At 42.8% G+C, this 18,222-nt stretch overlaps 1 protein-coding gene across 2 annotated transcripts in view; it reads right to left on the bottom strand.

The window, feature by feature from the left end:
- Window positions 1-1,829: 1,829 nt before the first annotated feature.
- btbd8 (BTB domain containing 8) overlaps window positions 1,830-18,222 on the bottom strand; it is a 116,168-nt gene continuing 99,775 nt past the window's right edge. For both annotated transcript variants that reach the window (XM_038793817.1, XM_038793818.1), the window contains 5 exons: window positions 17,445-18,168; window positions 16,409-16,487; window positions 10,689-10,828; window positions 4,055-6,454; window positions 1,830-2,448 (listed from right to left, as the gene is read on the bottom strand). In XM_038793817.1, coding sequence (XP_038649745.1) covers window positions 1,979-2,448; window positions 4,055-6,454; window positions 10,689-10,828; window positions 16,409-16,487; window positions 17,445-18,168 — 3,813 coding nt within the window. In that variant the 3' untranslated portion in view covers window positions 1,830-1,978. The remainder of the gene's footprint in view (window positions 2,449-4,054; window positions 6,455-10,688; window positions 10,829-16,408; window positions 16,488-17,444; window positions 18,169-18,222) is intronic.

Raw genomic sequence — 18,222 nt, 5'->3', positions numbered from 1 at the left:
AAAGATTTCAGCAAAGCCTTTGACGAGGTCCCACATGGGAGACTTCTAAAGAAGGCAAATGCACAAGGGATACAGGACAACTTGATAAGATGGATTCAAAATTGGCTTAGCTGTAGGAGACAGAGGGTGATGATAGACGGCTGCTTTACTGACTGGAAGCCAGTGTCCAGTGGTGTACCACAGGGATCGGTGGTCCCCTATTATTCTTAATTTATGTAAACAACATAGATGACCATGTGCGGGTAGGATCGGCAAGTTTGCAGATGACACAAAGATTGGCCAGATGGTTAACAGTGAGGTTTTGAGTGTCTGAGTTACAGGAAAATATAGATGGGATGGTCAAATGTGCAGATAGAATTTAATCCAGAGAAGTGTGAGGTAATACACTTTGGAAGGAGTAACTTGACAAGGAAGTATTCAATGAATGGCATGACACTAGGAAGTTCTGAGAAACAAAGGGACCTTGGTGTGTTTGTCCATAGATCTCTGAAGGCGAAGGGCAGGTTTATAAGGTGATGAAAAGGACATATGGTCAAACACCTGCTTTTATCAATCGAGGCATAGATTAAAACAGGGAGGTTATCTTGGAATTGTATAGAACTTTGGGGAGGCTACTGAAGTACTATGTGGAGTTCTGGTCACCACATTATAGGAAGGATGTGATTTCATTGGAGGGGCTGCAGAGGAGATTCACTAGGATATTGCCTGGGATGGACATTTAAGTTAAGAAACGTTGGATAGGCTTGGGTTGTTTTCGTTGGAAAAGTGATGACTGAGCGGCAACCTGATCGAGGTGTGCAAGATTATGAGGGGCATGGATAGGGAGAACTGTTCCCCTTAGTTGAAGGGTCAGTCACGAGGGGACAGAGGTTCAAGGTGAGGGGCAGGAGGTTTGGGAGGGTGGGGTGGGGGGGGTGGAAAATGTGAGGAAAAATATTTTTACCCAGAGAATGGTGATGGTCTGGAATGCACTTCATGTATTAAGAGTCTGATCTTTGTTGATTCAGCTGAATATAATCGAATTATACCTGCTGATAGAAAACAAAACTCCCATTTTGTACCAACAAATCCACATTTTACAGCCAGCCAGAAACTGCCACGTACCATCCAGTTTATTTTGTCGAAAAGGGAGTTAAAGAAATTAGTTCAGATCCTGGCCCCAAGGACATCAATATTTGGTATCTAAAAATCTCAAAAAGTAAAAAATAAATTTTAAGTTCCCGCAGCTGCCCTGGATTCCAAAACAAAAGCAAACAGTTGTCAGAAAATTCCTACATCCTGGATGTTCTCTCCTTACTCCCCAATTTGAGAATTTTTTCCCCCTGATGATTCGGGGTGGCACACTGGTTAGCCCTGCTGCCTCACAGCACCAGGGACCTAGGTTCAATTCTGACTTCGGGTGACTGTGCGGAGTTTGCACGTTCTCCCCGTGTCTGCATGGGTTTCCTCCATGTGCTCCAGTTTCCTCCCACTGTACAAAGATGTATAGGTTAGGTGGATTGGCCATGCTGAATTCTCCCTTGGTGTCTAAAGGTGGGGTTACGGGGATAGGGTAGGGGGAGTGGGCCTGGGTAGGGTACTGAGGGTCAGTGCAGACTCAATGGGCCGAATGGCCTTCTTCTACACTGTAGTGATTCTATTAGTTCTTAAAAGTAAATGATTTTAGCTTACTACCATTTTACATTTGGAAAATAAAAATTATCATTTAGTTTTAAGCATATGGACCAATAATTTACAAGATTTTTTATTTTCCTCCCTTCCCACATTCAGATAAAGCAAATGTTATTGTGCAAAAACCCTTCACAAACACCCTCCAAATGGCAATTCTGTAACAAAAAGTATATAAGTTTATTATCTACTGTTGCATCCAATAGAAATGCATTAAAACCTGGTTATTAAGCTACAGAAAAAGGCAGAACCATGAGACATTAGAATCCAATTCATCTTGTACCCCAATGTATACAATTTAGAGATGATGCTAGTGGTGGGTTTCCAGTTCTACAATTGTCCATTCCCCCTGCGGGGACACTGATTCTTCTGGGGAAAAACTAGCCACTGTAATGCTAGCTGTAGAGTCCTCTGACGGAGATAGCAATTCAGTCCATTTACATAGTGCCTCTTTTTCAATTGCAATTTTGCCTGGAGTCTTACAAGCATCTCTAGAAAGGAAGAGTGTTTGGTTGATAAGATACTGTGCTAGATTGACATCTTCTGGTAGACAGTTAACAACCCCACAATTTAGGTCCTGATCTCCAAGAAGCTGCTTAAGCAGTATCCAGTCTCTTTCTGCAAAGCGTTCATTTTCTCCTTGATGCACATGACTCATTTCTACCTCTGAGCTCCGTTCTGCATCTTCTGTTAGTTCCATCTCGTATATGGGAGAAAGGGTTTTTGAAGGGCGACGCTCAAATGCGCAGCTTTGTGATCTGTCGCAATCAGCTAAGTTTCCTGAAACAGTTCATAAGACTAAACATTGTAAAAATTCCAATACTGAAAAGCTACAATTGGGACTGCTGCACACTACTTTGGAATATTTTGGTTAAAAGACTGATTGCAATAACGATCAACGAATTGTAAAAGCAGTTTCTGATGGACTTAAGGGCAGTAGCAGGATACAAGTTAAGAGAGGTTAATACAAGCATGAAGCAACAAGTTCATGTGGCCAAAAATAGGCAAATGATGAAGTATTAATGTTATCTGATTAGTTAATCCAGAAACAAGTTGGTAGTGAAATCATAAGGTTGTTAAATATCATACGAATGCTCAGTGCATTCTTCTGAACTTCCCTATTTTCATAGAGGTACTCACTGGTCTAAAGTTGGTGAATTTTTACCTTTGCTAAAACAGCAGAGAATTTTTGACAAACCCATTAAGTTGTCCTGTTAATTTTGAATCAACTGATTCCAGTACAGCAAATACATCAAGTCATTTTTATGGGTAATACTCCCAAGTGGTAAAAATGTAATTTGCTAGTTTAAAGTTTGGTTAAACCTCAATTTTCATTATTCTAATTGCAGGCATTACAGACCATGTGCTAATGGTTTGTGCATTGGTTTAGTCTGAGTTGGTGTTCTGTATTCTGCTACACATTTGAATATTTAAAAAAAAAAATTAAAAAGTTCAGGAAAATCTGATGCAGTTTATTGGGTTAGTAAACCAGTTAAAAGATCAACCATTCATCAAGCAAAAATAAACTCAGCAAAAAACTTAATTGTCAATGCTAAGCAAACATTTAAATACATTTGGCAGAACTTAACTTATTAGAAATACAAGAACATATAACTTTAATTACATCCTGGACAAAACAAATTCAGTATCCATAATACATTAGCTGCTGGACAGTTACCTTAAATCTAATTAATTTTGATTTACAGAACTGTGTACAAGTACTGCTATTAACATTTCAGTGCAAATGTCGTTTAGGTTCCATCAATTGGCATAGTAACATTTTCCCACATGTTCTGAGACCACACCACTTAATTTGTTCAAGTGTGAAAACACACTTACTTGCAAATCAGTCTTTGCAACTAGCTCTCTAAATCTAACACTTTGGCATTCCAACTGCTTGTAGGGTTTTGTGTTAGTTTGATCATGCATGCCTACTCCATAATTCAATGTGCAATAGATCTCCAAGACGGTCCACTTACCAGCATCTGATTTAATACATTAACAATACACATATCAAATACATGGTATTGGCTAAATGATTTTTAATGTCATACACAGAAAACGACCAGAGGATTCTGGAGTGCAGGTTTTCTTTTCTTTCAACAAGTCATTATAATTAGATGGGAAATAACTAAGCTCTCGGTATTCATGCTAACGATTACTGGGAAAAATGTAAATGTTCATGTTTAAGAATACAAGGTGCACTCCCACTTTTTGCATCTTAAAAACCCTTCCCCTTGACATTCCCCATGGTCCCACAAACTAAACTGATGTGGTCTTACTTTCATTCCCCTACATTTGGACAATGTGGCACAGAAGATCAAGAACTTGTCTTCAGACCGAGTGGTTTCTGTTGGTATCAAAGGTTAATTACAGTATACATTACCTGTTGGCAAAGAATTATCAGTTTGCTCACTGGATGTTGAGTAGTAACCTTGCACATGCCCTTTTTCCACGTTAGCCAAAAGCTCATTTGTATCAAGGTCGTCGCTGTGTAAACTGAAAGAATGCCCTTTCTGGCAAAGGTGCAAATGACAGGGTCTTTCCTGAGGTCTATCGTCCCCACCACCGTCACCTGTAGGCTGGATATTATTTTGTTCAGGCAGCACGTTATCCTCGTACTGGTTCTCGAACATGTTTCCATCCATCCTTTCCTTTTCCAAGTGCTGACCTACTCCTTCACCAAGCGGTTCAGTAAAAAGATGGTGTGCGACAAGTGCAATACTGACGCTTGTTGCCTGCTCTATTTCTGCTGAAACAACCTGTGGCTGTGCATCATTGGCTACCACACCGGTTTCCTCGGCATCCAGTGAAGGACTTGAATCTCTTGATTGCCTTTTGCCCTTCTCCTGGGGCTGCTGGCCACATACCAAAAAATCATCATCAATGTCTAGTGAATATCGCGAATAGTAAGTTCTCCCATAACGTTGGTGGCCACCCTCATGGGAACCCCCATCAAATACATCAGAGGGAGTCAAAGAATCAAAAGAGCAGGCGAGTGGACTTTCACCTTCTCCTTCATCGGAACCCAGCTCCTCACATTCATCCACAGACAGCAAAACAGAACGCTTGAAATTCGCAGTTGAAGAAAAGTTTGTGACCTCGGTCTCATTTTCGGTAACGTCTTCAAAAGCCAGGTTGTCAATACCCTGAAAATGGTAGATGTCTTGTTCAGGAGGGGGCAGGGAAGGAGGAACAGCAACGGGGAGAGGGAAGATTTCTTCTGCATTCTCAATTTCTGACTTATCTTCTTCAGTCACTTCACACGAAGACAAGAGGTCTGAAACAGGATCTAATTTCTCACCAGCAGGCACAGCATCCTCCTCGCGACCTCTTTCCACTGCTTTAATTCCTGGAGATATTTTGGAACAGTGATTACTTACGGATTCTCTTGTACTTGCAGCTCGTGTCTTCCCATGAGACTCTACACTTTTCACTTTTACTTCTACTCTTAATCCACTGTCATATTCTTTAAGTTCCTCTGGTGTGCTTGTGTCACTGCTGCTTCGCCCGAGGAAGTCGTGACATACAACTGTGCTGCACTTGGAAACGCCCCTCTCATTTGATCCATCATCATCCTGGGAACCTCCAGCATCATAGTCCTCTGAATTAGGCTTTATATCATCAGATGACGTTGTTACACTTCCAGTGTCGGTGTCTGGGCTTTGTTTTGGGAAAGATGCATCTGAAGCTGGAGAGACTTCTGTACCCAAGTTCCAAGGTTCAACTAGCGGAGTTTCTAAAAGCATTTGACTTTCAGTGATTCCTGTCACATCAGTTTCTTTAGGCGAGCCTGACAGAACTTGGTTTTCACCTTGTTTGATGTTATATTTTGCAGACTCACTGGCTTGGCCAAAGGAATGAGCAGAGAGTGTTGCATTGTTTTGTTCAAATATATCTTTGCTCAGAAGGGACTCTCCTTCATGTTGGCTATCTGGTAAAAGATGGTCATATTTAACCTTTACAGCACAATTACTTCCTCTGTGAAGAGGACCTTCTTTTATGCTCTCACATCCATTAAAAATTGGTAGCTTTGTTTCAGAAGATGGATCGCTTGGGGATTCCTTATTTGCAGTTGAAGAATGACCTTGAATGATCTGCAGATTTGACTTTAGCCCAATGTCTTCAGATAGCTTTGGTGTTGTGTGACCTTCAGAATTAACTACATTTGTCACAACTGAAGTTGCATCAATGTTTTCTAATGTACACTCATTTGCATTTTTAGCATGGTTAGATGGGTTGCTCGAGTTGACAATTTTCGTTGAAAGTGCACATGTCAAAGTCTGGTCTCCTCCCGCCAACTTACTATCTCGCGAAGCAGCTGGCAGCACTTCAGTATTCTGCCGGTGTTTCGACTGACTGCTTACTCCCATTTGGTCATTTTTTATCCGTGCTTCACTTTTCACATCATGGCATAGAGTATTTGGAGCTTCCTTGTCATGACAACTAGAATTGGATCTTTTCAGGCTAGAACTGACTTTGTTAGTAGCTGGAAGCAGTTTAGATGATGGCTTTCTTACATTGGGCAAAGATGAACTTTTCTCTTTCAGTGCAACCTTACTGTAATTAATAGGTGTCCTTGGACTCGTGGTGCCAACATGTGTCATTTTCTTGGTATTTGCCTTCACTGCAGTGAGAGCAGCTGCTTTCGCCGGTTTAGAATGAGCTTTTGCAAGCATTTCATTACCAATTGCACTGTTTGGAACTCTGGTTGCCTGCTTTGATGAATCACTTCGTTCTGAAGCAGGGTCGGTTTTTTCCAAACTCATTGTCCCTCCTTTTGGATCTGTAACAACAAGAGAAAGGTTAAAATTGTAAATGTGCATTTCATACAATACAAAATATACCACACAATCGGGAAAACAAAACTATATATTTGAAGAGCTACAGCAACAAAAGGACAGTATAACAAAACAATATTTTGCTTTAACCTGTACTGTGTAATTAGAACTTTTCAGATTAGAAATGTCTCACAAACGGCAGCACGGTGGCACAGTGGTTAGCATTGTTGCCTACGGCGCTGAGGACCCGGGTTCAAATCTTAGCCCTGGGTCACTGTCCGTGTGGAGTTTGCACATTCTCCCAGTGTCTGCGTGGGTTTCACCCCCACAACCCAAAAGATGTGCAGGATAGGTGGATTGGCCACACTAAGTTGCCCCTTAATTGGAAAAAATAATTGGGTACTCTAAATTTATTTTTTAAAAATGTCACCAATTTTAATTTTATGCATATACCATAAATTACACTAATAAAAGTCTTCACAGAATCCATGACAGCATTTATGCTCCCCACAAGCCTCCTCAGACCCTTCTTCATCCAACCCAATAAACGCAGCCTTTTAATTGTTCACTCCTTTATGCTTTTAGCTAGTTTCCCCTAAAATGCATCTTCATTAATCACCTTGATCACTGCTGTGGTCCACATTCTAATCACACTCTCAGTGAAGAACATTGTGTTGAAATGTATTTTGGATTTATTAGTGATAATCTTAAATTTAGGTCCATAGTCTTGGTCTCTCCTGCAAGTGGGACCATTTCGACACATACCCTTTGTAAGGAACCTCTTCCCAATCCTTGTTTTCCCTTTTTAATTCCTGCCTTGCTGGCTGCCTCAGAATTGCAGAACCGGTTTTTAAAACTACAGACCTTTGACCCCCCCCCCCCCCCCCCCCCCCCCCCCCCCCCCACTCCACTCCAAGCTACTATTTGAACTGACCCAAGCAGACCCCTTGATTCAGTATGCTCTGTGGTGTAAGACATAGGAGCAGGAATTAGGCCATTCGGCCCATTCTGCTATTGTCCATGATATTGATTTGATGGACTTGGCTAGCATCCAATCCCCTCTTAAATTTTGGGAGATCTTCTATTCTCGATTCGGATTGGCAGAAGCCTTTCAGAAAATTCTGGAATAGAATGCAGGTTCCATTTTGTCTCAGCTCTGTGAAAACCTAGGAAGCAGAAGCTGATTTAAACACCCTCGTCAGGCCTATCAAGGGTTAACTCCTGATGTAAATGCTGCAAGCATTCTCTAATCAACCAGGTCTGTGCAAGTTTAAAACTCTGACCAGAAGGCTGCAAAAAGTCTCCAGCCATGTCTGTGAAAGCCTAACTTCTGTTTGGGAGGCTGGCGATTTAAAACACTATTAGCTAAGGCTGGTAGTTAAAATACTCTACAGCCTGGCCACTACACATTCCACTTCTGATTAAAATGCTGGAGAACTGAATCCGATTTATCTCAACTGATGGCCTCTGTTTAAAAATCTTTGTCTCTCCGGTTCGTTCAACCTGTGGGAGCCCGCAGGAAGAGGGGACTGCATGAAATCCTCAGGTGAAGTTTCAGGGCCAGTCTGGTGGAGGTCATTCAACTGGAAGTGACTCCCCAGAAAGAATTTTACAGCCTGCATGTTCTAATTGAAGACAACCATAAGATGATCCAAACCAACCAATGATTTTAAGTTCACATCTTTAGAAGATCGTCAGCAGAAAACATTCAGCTCTCATCCGGAGTTTAATCCCTGTTATTTTGAACCTTTCCTACCCCACCCCCTCCCAACTGTGCGTCTGTCTTGCAGGTGTCTAGGTGGGACAGGGTTAGGGGAATAATTTGATTATCAGATTGTTGTTCTACTTTTTCCATTACATGTTTATCGCTTCTCTTGGTATAATAAAGTTTTACTTACAAATCTGGTGCCTGTTACGCATTGTAGCAGTCAAGAATCAAAGATCTCAGGAAAATACATCAATTATTGGTTGATTCACTTACGTTGGACTCTGGGGTTCGTGGGGCTGTAATTGACTGCATACTTGCCCAGGATGGTGCACAACCTATCAAAACCTTTCACAAATCTTCAAAAGACCTCTATTAGACCTCCCCTCAAGTCTCAGCTTGTTCAACCCTCCCTCTGATAGGTATATCCCCTCAGTACTACCCTATTACATATTTTCACCTTCTCGACTCGTTTGATATCCTTTCTATAATATGGTGCACTACGAATAGTTCTGGTCCATGTGTGCTCTAGCCAAGGTTCAACACAAGGTTAGCATGCCCTCTGCTTTTAGAACCTCTCTAGAAATCAATCCCAGTGCTGTTTTCCTTTTAAACTTAGCAGCCTACATCACCAGTTCCAATGATTTGTGCCTGTACCCTCAGATCCCTTTGCTCCACAACACAATTAGGAAATTCATTTTCTAAGGAGTATGTGGCCTCTATTCTTCCCAACAAAATAGTTTACTTCATACTTGGCTACATCGGAATTCATTTTTTTCCTATTCATTGAATGTGGACATCGCTGGCTGGGCCAGCATTTCATGCCCACCCCTGGTTGCCCTTGAATGGAGTGGCTTGCGAGGCCATTTAAGAGTCAACCACATTGCTGTGGGTCTGAAGTCACATGTAGGCCAGACCAGATAAGGATGGCAGATTTCCTTCCCTAAAGGACGCTGGTGATCCAGAGAAGTTTTTAAAACAATCGGCACATGATCATTAGACTTTTAACTGCTGATTTTAAAAATTGAACTCAAATTTCATGGTTCACAGTTTGATCCGGGCCTTGGATCACTATCCGTGGGGAGTTTGGGCGTGTGGGATGCACATTTGGAGGGTTGGTGCAGACATGATGGGCCGAATGGCCTCCTTCTGCAATGTAGGATTTCTAAGGTTCTAAAAGCAAAATTATTCACACACACAAATTTATTCAGCATGGATTTTTAATCATTAAAACAGTTTATTATGCTGCACAGCACTAAGAAAAATATTGGCTTGCGTATCCTCGTCAAAGGATATTAAACATCCAAGGAAAGGACTGTGTTGAACTGCATGATTAATTCACTGGAATTTCTCCAGAGAAGGTTAATGTGGTTTGAAAGCACTGCACGAGTAAAATGTACCACTGCAAAAAAAAAATCAATGTTTAGTGCTTTCGAATAGAATTAGTTTGCTACCATTTGCAAACAGGGAGTCATTATTTAGAACAAGAGACTCGTAAATGTTGATATGCAGAGAGATTTGGTCCTCTACACAAATCACAAGTTAACATTTAGGTAAAACAAACTAATAGGGAGGCAAATGTTGCAAGTTAGCCTCTGTTCTAAGAGGATTGGAAGACCAGGGAGGCATTCTTACAGTCATTACACGCCCAAACTCCCATGTATACTATGGTAAAACCACACCTCAATACCATGTATATTTGGTCTCCTTACCCAAGGGAGGATATACTTACCTTAGAAGCAAGTAATGCGTTAAAGGTTCACTGTACTGATTCCCAAAATGTGAGGGCTGTCCTACGAAGAGAGAGTACAATGGACTTATTTTTCCTAAACTCCAAAGAGAACGAGAGGTGATCTCATTGAAATATGCAAAATGCTTAGATAAATTCTGAGAGGCTGGTTCCTCTGGCTGGAGAGTCTAAAACTAGGGGTCATGGTCTCAGGATACAGGATCAGCCACTTAGAACTGAGGTTTTGTCACTCGGGAGATGCGAATTTAGAGGATGCACAGCCCTGTAGGAAGAAAATTCCAGCCATCGAGTATCTTCAAGACACACCGATAAGACTTTTGAATACTATGGAACAATAAGGATAGTGGTGGAAATTGGAGTTGAAGGTAGAAGATTAGCCATGATACTGGATTGGGCCCCGACTATTGCTATTTCTGATGTTCATCACCAGGTCGGCATGCTGCACTTGAGCTAATGAAGCAGCTAACTAGGCTTGTGTGATCAACGAGGACCCGTCAATAAACCCTCATCATGAGCACAGATAGAAGTTTTGGTCAGAAGTTTAGCTGAACTCCATGCCAACATTTTTAAGTCTCTTTGGTGAAGAGATTTTGCTTGGGCAGTATTATAAAGCGCTCATTGATAGCTTATAATGAAGTTACATAATCAAGGTGTCACCACAAAAACCCCGATGAGTGCACAAAATTTGGAGATGTAGACTTTGCAACTGCTGTTTAGGAGTTTTATTTTATAATTTTATCATATGCAGAAATAAAAACAAAAATCTAAGGGATATTAGTGGTACCTTTAGATTTGACTGCTGCCCCAGATGCACTCCTTGCCCTGTGCTGAACAGAGGAGTTACTGCTGCTATTCCAGGTTTTCTTCACACGACCGGATAACATCTCTTCATCTCGGTTTTGTGGTTTCTGTTTGTTTGGCGTACTACCAGAGAGACAAAAATAATTTCATATTCGGTTTCATATCCTTAAAATAGCACCAGCTATAAAAGCTGCAATCCACCCAATCAAACAATGGAATAAATGTATATCTGTCCCTCCCCCAGCCTTTTCAACTAATGTTAGATTTGCCATTGCAAATCACTTTTGTTTACCAGAAGGACAACTATAGGGCCCTAAACAGATTACAATATCTATAGACTGACATCTGTCTGTTGGGCCAAAATGTGCTGTAAATAGTTTGTAAACCACCATACTTATCCTGAGGCAAAGCCAACAGATTGGAAATAAATTCGCCATAATCCCAGATGACCATAGGCGGTTTTCCCCTTTTGAGGAGGGAGAGCTGACTGGTAGTGATTTAACTGGAGGGTCACCACACCCCAGGCGAGGGAGAAAGTTGAGAAGGTAGAACCTTCATGAATAACCTCAACCAGTACGGCCACGCTGTTGGCCTTGGTCTGCATCATAGACCAGCCGTCCGGCCAACTGAGCTAAACAGTGACACCACCATGTGAAATAGAAAAGTTCATTGCAATCTTGAAAAATAAAAGAAAAAGAGTCAAAAAGGTTTGCTTGCAAGTTAAACATGATAAGTCAGGCAGCACGGTGGCGCAGTGGGTTAGCCCTGTTGCCTCACGGCGCCGAGGTCCCAGGTTCGATCCCGGCTCTGGGTCACTGTCCGTGTGGAGTTTGCACATTCTCCCTCCCCGTGTTTGCGTGGGTTTCACCCCCACAACCCAAAGATGTGCAGGCTAGGTGGATTGGCCACACTAAATTGCCCCTTAAATGGAAAGAAACGAATTGGGTATTCTAAATTTATAAAAGAAAAACATAAACCCCCCCAAAAAAACACGATAAGTCATATTAAACAGGTCTGGTGTAGGTAATACAGCAACATTTTCTTCTCTCAAATTAATTTGTAACATTTAACAAGAATTTAATTTAGTATTTCAATTTCAGTTTATACGTTGCATTTTAGTGGACTTAATGAACAGTTGTTTCTTGTGTTTATTTCTTTCCGTCAGTCTCCTTTTATGAACCCCCGAAAGGGGAAATACAATTTAAAGCAACAGTTGCAAAGCTAATCCTGTTTTTACTTGACATCCATACATGTTCCATGGGGACAACTGAAAGGAGAGCAAAAAGCCATAGCTAATTCCATCCCTTCCAGGGAATCTTTCAGAATTTCTGGAGAATGGTCTCCATGCTGCTGAATACAGCCCGCCGGAGGACCTCGTTGTTTTTGTTTGTGTCATCGGATTATGAAGGACCTCGGGTATCTTTGATGGAAGTATTCTGAAGCCTTGATGTGGTGTAGCAGACCCAGGATTCTGTGCGACACAACAGGGTGGCAAGGATAATGGCCTGGGAGAGTTTGACTTTAGCCTTCAGCTTAATGCCATGCTGCTCCCAGACCGATCAGAGAGTCAGTCGTTGACAGAATATGCTTTCTGGATGCATGCACAGATATAGTTATCGCCCCCTAGAGGACATGCTGTCAAGCTGAGAATTTCTCCACAGCCTGGAGACTGATGTCATCAACATTTGCACCTGGTGCTTTATTGCACGTGTCTGTTGTTGGCAGCAATGCAATCTTAATCTGATTTGGATTGCAGAATCCCCAATCATTGGGGAACGGTCTCAGGGAAAATGACATCAAGGTGGTCAGTATAAAATATATTAAGGACATCCAAAAATGCAGCTTAAACCTCTACATTGCAGACCACCTCGCTTGGGAAATCACTGCAGTCGACCAGGTGGAGACAACACTGAAATCTGGGTCAGTGTGCTTAGAGGACCATCCACACCAAACCTGCAACATGGGCATGCCAGGAGTGGCACAACTGGATGAGGTCATTCGCCAGCCCCACCAAGAAGAGATGTTGCTGTGTCATTAGATCACACTGTGGCATTGGGGCACTATCACTGCATTTCCTTCTCCATCTATCTGCAACCTTAGACTGATCACCCACCTACATTATTGAGTTCAATGAGACTGCACTAACTCGGCTCGGACACCCACCCAACTGAGAGCATCTCCAATAATAGCTTCACTTCCTAACCCCACAGTAATACCTCTTCAGTGTGCCCCCACTATCTGTTTGAAAGGTAATCCTTGGCAAATAGAACATAGAACAGTACAGCACAGAACAGGCCCTTCAGCCCTCAATGTTGTGCCGAGCCATGATCACCCTACTCAAACCCACGTATCCACCCTATACCCGTAACCCAACAACCCCCCCCTTAACCTTACTTTTATTAGGACACTACAGGCAATTTAGCATGGCCAATCCACCTAACCCGCACATCTTTGGACTGTGGGAGGAAACCGGAGCACCCAGAGGAAACCCACGCACACAGGGGGAGGACGTGCAGACTCCACACAGACAGTGACCCAGCCGGGAATCGAACCGGGGACCCTGGAGCTGTGAAGCATTTATGCTAACCACCATGCTACCCTGCTGTCCACAGATATGGTGTATCCACACGTACTCGAACACCCTCTGGACCACTTCTCTCAAACTCTCCAGCCTGTGTGTTGTCAGACTGCTCATTCACTATCCAGCACTGAATGAACCTCCCAAGTAAAACAGTGGAAAGACCAAACCCACAGGCTCTGCACCCCTGCAATAAACCAAGGCCCTCAAAACAGATTTTGTGCCCTTTCCCAGCTATCATCCCAAGTCGAAGCAGACATTTCACAATTCAGGCATCCCGAGACCGCATGAAACTAGAGTTGTGAGGGCAGCCCAGTCCATCATGCGAACCCACCTCCCATCCATTGACTCTGTCTGCACCTTCCATTGCCTTGGGAAAGTGGGCAGCATAATCAAAGACTCCTCCCACCCAGGTTAATCTCTCTTCATGTGGAGCACTATCAGATTCAAAAACAACTTCCATCCCATTGTTACCAGACTCCTGGATGACCCTGTAATGGACTGAAGTGTCACTCTAAGCATCTTCACTACTATTGTTCGCACTATATTCCGTCTGCTTCACCAGATACTTCTGTATTTACATTTTATGCATTTATCGTATGTCCTATGTTTTTTCATGCATGGAACGATCTGCCTGGATTGTACGCAGAACAATACTTTTCACAGTACCTCGGTACACGTGACAATAAATCCAAATCTATTCAACCCCATATCCTCTGCGCTACCTACTCACACCTCCATAACACTGGCCCTTGCCGCCAAAACCCTCATGTCTTTGTCACATCCAGAATCAACTACATCCATGCACTGCTGCCAGGCCTTGCATTCACCGAATTGTAGCTCATGTAAAACCCTGGTTGCCTGTGTTCTATATTTGCATTGCTGCTCGTGTATTGCCCATTCTCCATGAACAACCCTCTAGACCATCTACACTCCCAATTCAATATTTGCAAATTTATCAATTCTTTCACTGCCTTACCCCAATTGCTCACTCTAATCACCTCCAGGTGTATCAGCTCTCCATAACTCTAATTCTTCTGACTCAAATTGCTATGTTGCTGGTGACAAATAACTGTTTGAGCACAGGCTCCACTCCTATTCAGTTGAAGTCAATTTGTTTTCCAGATCTCTCTCATTTGAGATTTAATCAGTTTTTTAAAAATTAAGTATTTCTGCTATCAGAATTAAATTTGATGGTTACAAGAGATTGAATTGGTTTTTGCAGTCAGCGGTAAATGAATTTAGCATGTTGCCTTCTACAGGAGGTTTGGGACTTCTGTGAACAAGGTAAATACCATCCACAGCGAAGAATATTTACTGAGGCATTCAGAATCTCCACCAGGATGTAGTTAGTATACTCAACTCCATGCCAAATCATGGACAGAGCGAGCAAGAAATGAAAAAAATGAAAATGAAAATCGTTTATTGTCACGAGTAGGCTTCAATGAAGTTACTGTGAAAAGCCCCTAGTCGCCACATTCCGGCACCTGTCCGGGGAGGATGGTACGGGAATCAAACCGTGCTGCTGGCCTGCTTTAAAAGCCAGCGATTTAGCCCAGTGAGCTAAACCAGCCCCTGACTGGAGAGCGAGCGAGCAAAACGTTCAGATCTTTACATCTGTTTTTCAATCTCCAACAATCATTCAAGGATAGACTCCACACTGCTGAAAGTTAATTTAGTATCAGCGGGATTCTAACAGTAATTGAGACTTATCGCACTGTAAAATAAAACAAACACTGGTATAGATAAAAGCAAATTACTGCGAATGCTGGAATCTGAAACAAAAACAGAAAATACTGTACAATCTTAACAGGTCTGACAGCATCTGCGGAGAGAGAAGGAAGCTAACGTTTCGCGACTGTATGGCACTTCGTTAAACTGGTATTGATAAGCTGCACACATCTTATTTTTATATACATTTAAAGCAAGCCTGTGCATCTGTGTGAGTATGTACCACCTAGTATAACTTCACTCTGTTCATGTGTTTCATTGTCAAGTCGAGATTGCCTTTATATAACAGTTTGGGGAGGGCAGCGCAGTGGTTAGCACTGCTGCCTCATTTTTGCCAAGGTCCCGAGATCAATCCCAGCCCAGTGTCAGTGTGGAGTTTGCACATTTCCCCCCCCCGTCTGCATGGGTCTCACCCTCACAACCCAAAAGGATGTGCAGGGTAGGTGGATTGGCCACGCTGCATTGCCCCTTAATTGGGAAAAAAAATAATTGGTACTCTAAATTTATATTAAAAAAAGAACAACTGCAGGGAGCCAGGATAACCTGAACAGCAATTCCCAAGTTTAACTGTGCACGTGTGTTGGCCACTGAAGTTGCTGTCCAATTTGCACTTCAGGTTACTTTTACCACAAAATGAGCCATGATCAACTAAATCTTGAGGCTTTAGAGAGGGTGCAGAAGAGATTTACCAGGATGTTGCCTGGTATGGAGGGCATTAGCTATGAGGAGCGTTTGAATAAACTTGGTTTGTTCTCACTGGAACGAGAGGTAGAGGGGTGACCTGATAGAGGTCTACAAAATTATGAGAGGCATAGACAGAGTGGATCGTCAGAGGCTTTTCCCCAGGGTAGAGGGGTCAAAGGTTTAAGGTGCAAGGGGCAAGGTTTAGAGTAGATGTACGAGACAAGCTTTTTTTTTTTTTTTTTACACAGAGGGTAGTGGGTGCCTGGAACTCACTGCCGGAGGAGGTGGTGGAAGCAGGGACGATAGTGACATTTATGGGGGAACTTGACAAATACAGGAATAGGATGGGAATAGAGGGACATGGACCTAGGAAGTGTAGGAGATTGTAGTTTAGCCAGGCAGCGTGGTCGACACGGGCTTGGAGGTCCGAAGGGCCTGTTCCTGTGCTGTACTTTTCTTTGTTCTTTTCAAATATGGTTAACCAATGCATATTTGATGGCCTGTTCCTGTAATGTAACATGCTACGTTTCAAACTGCTTGGATTCCTAATATTGCAATATTACCTCATGCAACATTCCTCACAGCAGCAACTTCAAATTGACTTAAGATCACATCAATTCAGGGAGAGAGAGAGAGAAAAAGAGAGAGAGAGAGGAAGGAATGAAATTTTAAGTAGCGACTTGCATTCACAAATCTAAGTCATTGCTCACCTATTAGAAAAAGGTCTACTAGTTTTCATTGCTGCAGCAGCCGTCTTTGTCATTTTGATGACACTTGCTGGTCTACTAACTGCAAAGGAGTAAAAAAAAAGTTATATTTAAATGTGCAACTGCGCAACACAGGTCTGAAGATATGAAACTAGAAGAGGAGGCTGACAAAGATGGAACAGGGTGTGTGTGATGAGGAAAGAAAGGGGAAGGCAGGGAGAATCTTACAAGCTAATTGACTTGGCTGATTCATCTGGAGCTGTCGCAGAGGTTTCAAATTAGAACAGTGCAATTACCTTGAGTAATTTGAGCGCTTTTATCCTAGTCCTTGTAAAAGGATTTAAAAATAATGGAGGCCTTAGATCCCATACTGGAGGGATTAAAGTTGAAATCTCAGCTCACAATGAAATAAGCTTAATTTGACACAGCACTCTGGTCATTGGAGCAAGCATACGAGAGAGAGAGAAAGATTTAGTTTGGGTTTGTGGGGGAGGAGGGGGGGGCAAAGGAAATAATAGAAATAAAGCAAATGTACACCAAGCATGCCTTGCCCAAATACTTTTCATAGAATTCAGGAGGCCATTCGGCCCATCGAGTCTGCACCGGGCCTTGGAAGGAGCACCCTACGTAAGCCCACACCTCCACCCCATCCCCATAACCCAGTAACCCCACCGAACCATTTTTTTTGGACACTAAGGGCAATTTAGCATAGCCAATCCACCTAACCTGCACATCTTTAGACTGTGGGACGAAACCGGCACACCCGGAGGAAACCCACGCAGACATGGGGAGGATGTGCAGACTCCACACAGACAGTGACCGAAGCCGGGAATCGAACCTGGGACCCTGGCGCTGTGAGGCAACAGTGCTAATCACTGTGCTACTGTTCCGCTCATTTTCACTGGCTGAAGCCAACATAACAGCTAAGGTGCAGCTCATACTTTAGGACATTCTCATCATCCTGAAGCCTAGCAGCATACATGTGGAAAAGGAGAAATGGGGAGGATGGAAGTAATAATTTATTATGTAAACAACGAACCTGCAGATTTCTGGCTAATTGGGCTTTTTGCCATCTCTTGTGCAGCGCTTTCAACAGGACTATTGACAAATAGCATTTTTTTGCTGCGACTGTTTACTTCGACTGCATTCCTCGGATGTGATCCATCGCAACGACCACTCGTGCCCACAGCAGCATCCTTGTTTGAAAGTTCAGGCTCGTCAGAAATGCACTGGTTTCCATTTCTCTCTGCTGGTGACACCTCCGGTTGTGGCTGAACCGATTTCTTTGCCGGCTTTCCTAGTTTTGCCTGCACGCTGGAAGAACCGAGAGTCGCTTTGGGTCGTGCACCAGTATTTGCTTTTCCATCCTGCCTGCACACCTCCCTGCTGCTTAGTGTAGACCCCAGACCGTCCGAGCACACTTTCACTTTGCTGACTGTGCTCTCGCCTTTTGCCTTGGCCTCGAGCCTAGTTCTTGCAGGAGTGTTCAACTTTGTCAGGGTGCTTTTTTCATTTGCTTTCCCAAATTTTGGCGTTTTGTCATTTGCTTTTTTAACGTCCTTGCCCTTTGCTTCACCTTTCCTCAAAGCACCAGCTGACAGTCGTCCATTTGCTGTGTGCACTGAACTTTCAGACTTCATTCTTGAAGTAGCAGTTAATTGACAATTGGATACAATTACGTTTGTCGACAACAGCTTCTCCTTTCTGCACACTTGCTCCGCCACATCAAACGGAAAAAGATCAAGCAGAAGACGTTTCTTGTGCTGTTAAGAGATGTGAGGTTAAAGTATAATTTTCCGCAAGAACAACAAATTTAC

This window comes from Scyliorhinus canicula, chromosome 4 (assembly GCF_902713615.1).
Source record: "Scyliorhinus canicula chromosome 4, sScyCan1.1, whole genome shotgun sequence".
NCBI classification, from domain to species: domain Eukaryota; kingdom Metazoa; phylum Chordata; class Chondrichthyes; order Carcharhiniformes; family Scyliorhinidae; genus Scyliorhinus; species Scyliorhinus canicula.
The sequence above is the reverse complement of the archived record's forward strand: the minus strand, read 5'-3'. Positions and strand labels throughout refer to the sequence as shown.